Genomic DNA, 6,296 nt, shown 5'->3' with positions numbered 1-6,296 from the left:
CGAGGGGATTAGATGTAGGTTCTTCAGGCTGTGGAGGTCGTATTCTTACAAGTTGATATTCTCGGGGCTGTTATAACTATGGCAGCTTAGATAATTGATCCCGAGAGTGCCTTAGTCGAGGGTGAATGGCGATTATACTAGCACCCCAAAAAACTAGATCAATGATAGAAGTGCCTCATCTAATCAGAGATGGAGATTAGTATCAAAATTGTCGGGGCGGCCGAAAGGATGCTAGAGGCAGAGCATGGGGAGGCAGGTCAGGAGGTAGGTCAGATGCACCAGGCAGAGCTTCTCAGGGCCATTTCTGTGTTACTTCAGCGAGGGTAGAGGCTGAGGCATCCGACGCTGTCATTACAGATACACTTCTATTATGACACCATCCTGCCACATGTTTATTTGATCTAGTATCAACCTTTTCATATGTATCTATCTGTTATGCTCCCCAATTGGGTATAGGAGCGGACCTACCATAGGTCAAATGGGTTCATATGAGTCCACTTCATTGAAAAATAACACTATATATATGTATATTTAATCAGTTTTTGAAATTTTATGGGTATATATTAAATTTTTACTCCACTAAAATAAGTGCAACGCTAGCCTAGTGGTGAAGTGGGTTCAAATTAAATCAAATGAACCAAGTTGAAATCTGGCTATCAATATTTAAGCCTTTATTTAATTTCTGGATATTTTAAAAGTCTAGCCAATGTTTGTCCTTTAACCTAGGTACTAGGTATAAGTTTTGTGCCTTTAGCTTCTTTTAAACATTAAAAAGTACAACAACTTTTTACTTTAACCATTTAAAAGACCATTAGTTAATAACTTTTGTCCTTTTGTTGTTAGTTTTTTTTAATTATTATTATTATTATTATTATTATTATTATTATTATTATTATTATAATAATAATAATAATAATAATAATAATAATAATAATAATATAACTTAATAGTGAAAGAGGGATTCAATTCAACTAAAAAGGTACTACGCCCCTTTGTTTCTCAAATTCTAAAAACCCTTGCCCTTGCTGCTGAGAACTTCTCCAAAATTTAAACGATTATTTTTTTATTTGAAGAAAAAAGACTCTCTCCATCTCTTAAATCTCGCATCAATAGCCATCATTTAACAATCAAATTTTTTTTTTGCTCTGTATTCTATACTCTTCTATATAAAAAATTATTGTGGTTGTTTTTTTATTCTTCAACTAAAAAATTCTTGTCATTCTAAAATTGACAAGAAGTTAGAAGCTAAAGGGACAATGTATTTGTTCTTGTCACAAGATGTAAGCGGCAGGATGCATGTTCAAAAACAACTAGGAACAAAAGTTCATGTCATTCAAAAATTATATATTTTTTTTAAAATTAAGGTTCTCATTTTCTTAGTGCAATATTTTGCTTTTATTTGTTGAGTGAGTAGAAATCAGTCAAAGGTTGAAATTCATAACATTTTTTTGACTTCTTAGTTTATATTAATAAATTAGAATTCCATTTATTTAGTAGTTCTTTACTTTCTAATTAGAATTTTAATTTGGTAATACAAGTTCAAAATCACATGATGAGAGTTTTCTCTCCGGTGTCTTCCAAGTTTCAACAATCAAGTTCATCCGCTCAAAATGCTCCTCGTATGGAAGAAACCTTGAACCACTTAGAAGAAACTCATCATCCTGCTAAAAAATTGAAAAAGGGAGTAGACTTGGATACTTTCCCAGCAAATCCAGAGAAGCGAAAAACCATCCGCGTGAACATGATGAGATTAAACGACCATATATCCAAAGAGGTCCTCATCAACCTCGAATTTCCGAGTTTCCTCAAAGTGATATTTATGGATTTATATGCCATTTTAATAGTAAATGATTTAGAAAATATCATGATTGTTTGGAGTATAGTGTGATTGAAGATGCAACTTATTTTTATGTTATTATTTATTTCCAGATTAAAGAATTCATCAAGGTGGAGGTGAAGAATTTCCAAGTATAGGATTCAAAAGTTGGCACAAAAAAAAATAGATGCGCATGTTGGTAAGTCAAACAGTACTCACAATTAGGCAAAGAAAAAGTGTGAAGATCTAATACGACAAGAATAGTCAATTCAAGCTGCATTTGCTAAGCTATTAAATCAAACCATCCTTGCGCACATAATTCGTATAATGGCTTCTGTTGAAGTAGGGAAAGTTCTTTTGAATCAAGGATTGACATGTCTTGGACATTGTGAAGATGAATCATCACTAAATAAAGGTAACTTTCTTGAAATTCTTTTATGGTATGCGAAATGGTGTGATAAAATTATTTAACTTGTGTTGAAAAAGGCTCCAAAAGATGACCAGCTGACTTCTCATAAAATTCAAAAAGATATTGTCACAGCATGTAAATTTGAAACAATTAAATTTATTATGAAGGATCTAAATGGTGATTTTTTCTTTGTTTCTAGTTGAAGAATCTTGTGATGTATCACATAAGGAGCACATGGCAATTGTTTTAAATTATGTTGAAAGAGTAGAGTATGTGGTGCAATGGTTTATAGGTATTATTCATGTTCATGATACTAGTGATTTATGTTTGAAAGAAGTAATTGTTAACTATTTTGCTCAACATTCTTTGAGTTTATTTTACATACGGGGTCAATGATATGATAGATCTAGCAATATGCAAGGGCGTCTAAGTGGCCTTAAATTTTTTATTCACAAGAAAGTAGATCTACTCATGCAATCCATTGTTTTGCTTATCAACTTCAGTTAACTCTTATTGGGGTATCCAAAAAAAGTCATCAAGTTGGAGAGCTTTTCCTATTGTTTTTAATGTCTTAAATATAGTGGGAGATTTTTTAAAATGCATGGATGAACTTCGAGAATCTCAAACCAAAAAGGTTAAAGAGGGACTTGATATGGGTGAAGTTGAAAGTGGTAAGGGAATGAATCAAGAACTTGGTCTTGCTAGAGCTTCCAATACTCTGTGGGTTCACATTACAAATCTTTTAAAATCTTCATTAGTATGTTTTCCTTTATTATGTTGTTCTTGATACTATTGTTGTTGATTCTGAATCTATTGAACAAAAAGCTAAGGCAACAGGATATCTCAAAGTTTGTCAAACCTTTGAGATTGCTTTCATATTACATTTAATGAGAGATATTTTGGTGATCACAAATTAGCTTAGTGAATCCTTATAAAAGAAAGATCAAGATATTGCAAATGTCATTCTACTTGTTAAAGTGGTGATGAAATGATTGCAAGATTTAAGGGATGAATGATGGAATCCACTTATCGAGGATGTTTCTGTATTTTGTGTCAAGAATGATATTTTGATACCTAATTTTGATGAGTTCTATGTTAATTTTTGAAGATCTCGACGTAAATTTGATGAATATATTATCTCACCTAACTATCGTGTGGAAGTATTTTTTAAGATTATTGATTTGCAGCTTCAAGAATTCAATGATCGCTTTAATAAGGTTAGAACAGATTTGGTTATTGGAGTTGCTTGCTTGAATCCAGTTGACACACTTTCTAGTTTTCACATCAAGAAAATATTAAGAATGGCCAAATTATATCCTGATGATTTTGATGAAGATGTGATGGTTACTCTTAAGAATCAGCTAGAGTCTTATATTGTTGATGTATGTGATGTTGATAAAAGGTTCTCCAATTTAGTTAACGCAAAGCATTTAAATTATCCTCTTGTGTTTTACCTTATAAAATTTGTGTTGCTCTTGCCGGTTGATACTTCTACTATTGAAAGAGCTTGCTCGGCTATGAAGTTGATCAAGAGTGAATTGCAAAATCGAATGTATGATGATTTCATGAGTAGTTGCATGGTGCCTTATGTAGGGAAAAAATATTTAATACTATTCCAGAGGAGAGTATTATGATTAGTTTTCAAGAAATGTAAACTCGTAGAATAGAATTGTAATAATATATTTTAATTAATCAAACTTTGTTTTGTTTCCTTCGTTGTATATTTAATTTTTATATCTTGAACCCACTTGGTGAAAATCCTGGGTCCGCCATTGGCTGAGTACGAGTTCCGAATCTTTGGTGAGCCGGTTCATGTTTTGACCCCAATAGGTGAGTCTATAGTAGTGGATCAGGTGTTGCGGTCATGATTAGTGACCATCCAGGATTATGATACTAGAGTTGACCTTATTTTGCTAGATATGCTAGATTTTGATGTGATTCTAGGCATGGACTTGTTATCCCCTTACCATGCGGTCAAGGATTTCTACTTCACGATCGTTACCTTAGCCATGCATGGCATTCCTCTAGTGTTTTGGAAAGGTTCCTACAGTTATGTACTGACAAAGATTATCTCGTTTAAGCAGGATCGGCAGTTGGTTGCCTTAGGTTGTCTAGCTTACTTGGCCTACATACATGATGTTAGTAGAGAGGGCCCTTCAGTTGACTCAATTCCTGTGGTTAGATATTTTTTGGATGTGTTCCCTACGAACCTACTAGGCCTTCTCTCTAAGCGTGATATTGATTTTTCCATAGATTTGGAGCCAGACACCCATCCAATTTTTATTCCACCTTATCAGATTGTCATGATCCAATTTATTAGGCCGTGATGGCACCTGATAGCACTCACCAGCAGGTAAGACTAACCCTTAATCCTTATCCGGAACTAGAGGCAATGGGCTATCAAGAATAAGAGGAATAATTTAAGCAGGATGTATGTAATAATGAGAAGAAAGACAACAATTGAAGCAAACACAAGAAACCACCCCAAGACATGACATCACTGCGTAATCGAGTATCTAAAACAAATAGGAATACAAGGCTTATACAAATATAATAAGAGTACAGACAGTCTTCGAAAGAAAGTAAATACTAGTCCTATTCCAGCATGAATGGAAATCGACAACTCTTAACGCCACTAGCTCACCAAATCTCTGAATCAAACGCTGCTCTGCAATAGTCCAAATAAATGGCGAGAACCCGTACTATGATTTGCATAGAGGCAAAATTATAGTATGAGTACTAAATAAATGGTACTTAGTAGGCATAGGCCGACTAAGTTCCATAGATAAAGAAAGTATAAATCACAGGTAATTAGGTAAATATAGCACAACGTAAGAAATTAAGATCTAACACAAGGTAAAGCAGGAAATGAGAGTAAAGAGGTAGGATATATATATATGTATATGTATATATAGGAGGTTGAATCAAAGAACGCACTTGCAGGCGCAAGCCACAACCTACTTACAGTAAGGAGGAACTAAAGGAGCCAACTAATCAAGGACAGAAGCATTGCCTATAACAACTAATCACACTCCACCTAAGGAAAAAACCAATTGAGTCTAACAGGAAACACCAAAAACAACACCAGACTAAGACACCATGCAAACAAACTACAAGTACGATAAGAGATAAGAACAGCTATAATCAGATAATAACCAATCGGATGCCCATACCCCTAGAATGTACTAATATTGACAAACATATGTCCTACTCCCATAAACCGCGGGACCACACTAAAAAAGTATATTGTTATTAGGCGATGCTAATGAATGCATGTTTGTAATAAAAACTAGTAACATCACCTGTGGCACTCATCAATCAACAACAACTAGCGTATAGACCTACCCCGTCCTTCGGCTTACCAGGTAGGACCCATGCGACTCCCTCATCTAATTCAGCAGTGCACTATCTAGAGGGGCCCATAGTGGATGCGAGAAGTCTGTATACACTACTTGGGCCTGAACTAGATCTTACATAGACAAAAAGTATCCTCGTAGTGGTATTGGAGAATGAGTGCCCAAGATGATGTAGAAAAGAGAGATGTCGCACCGGATAATTAAGTACAGGCTAAAGGTATCCTAGATGCAACCATAGTATAAAAAGGGCGACTCCATGCCAAATATTAATGGAAACCGAGCACATTCTCAATGCCTCTGATTTTTTTAATGTAAAACAGATCACGTCCTCGATGCCTTATAAATCTCAAACCATTTTATCAAAGTAGTCCAGGTGGTGCAACTCCTATTAAAATAGATTAAAAGTAGTAAAAATGTGAGAAAGCCTTCTAAAAAATAATAGTGCAAAATCCAATGTCAATACCAAGATCATACCACAAAACAAGTGAATATGTTCAATTAATGCAAGCATGCCATCACCAGCATCCAAACAAGACACACACACAATCCAAATGATAACATCTAACTATACCACCTTATCAAGGCAAAGGAACTAACTTAAGGTACAAACTCTCCTCAAACACAGCCTCTGGCCCAATAATTGATAATGGATAAGACGACATCATAAGCCAACCACTAAATGAAAGCGAACAATCAAGGCATGGCTCAGAATAAA

At 34.6% G+C, this 6,296-nt stretch overlaps 1 protein-coding gene across 1 annotated transcript; it reads left to right on the top strand.

Annotated features, from left to right (window-relative positions):
• Positions 1 to 2,143: 2,143 nt before the first annotated feature.
• LOC129890630 (uncharacterized) lies at positions 2,144 to 3,859 on the top strand. Its single transcript, XM_055966146.1, has 3 exons — positions 2,144 to 2,231; positions 2,807 to 2,949; positions 3,413 to 3,859. The coding sequence occupies exons 1-3, from the start codon at positions 2,144 to 2,146 to the stop codon at positions 3,857 to 3,859; spliced, it is 678 nt and encodes a 225-aa protein (XP_055822121.1).
• Positions 3,860 to 6,296: the final 2,437 nt, after the last annotated feature.

This window comes from Solanum dulcamara, chromosome 5 (genome assembly GCF_947179165.1).
Source record: "Solanum dulcamara chromosome 5, daSolDulc1.2, whole genome shotgun sequence".
In the NCBI taxonomy this organism is placed as follows: Eukaryota; Viridiplantae; Streptophyta; class Magnoliopsida; order Solanales; family Solanaceae; genus Solanum; species Solanum dulcamara.
Note: the sequence above shows the minus strand (reverse complement) of the source record. Positions and strands in the feature narration are given on the sequence as shown.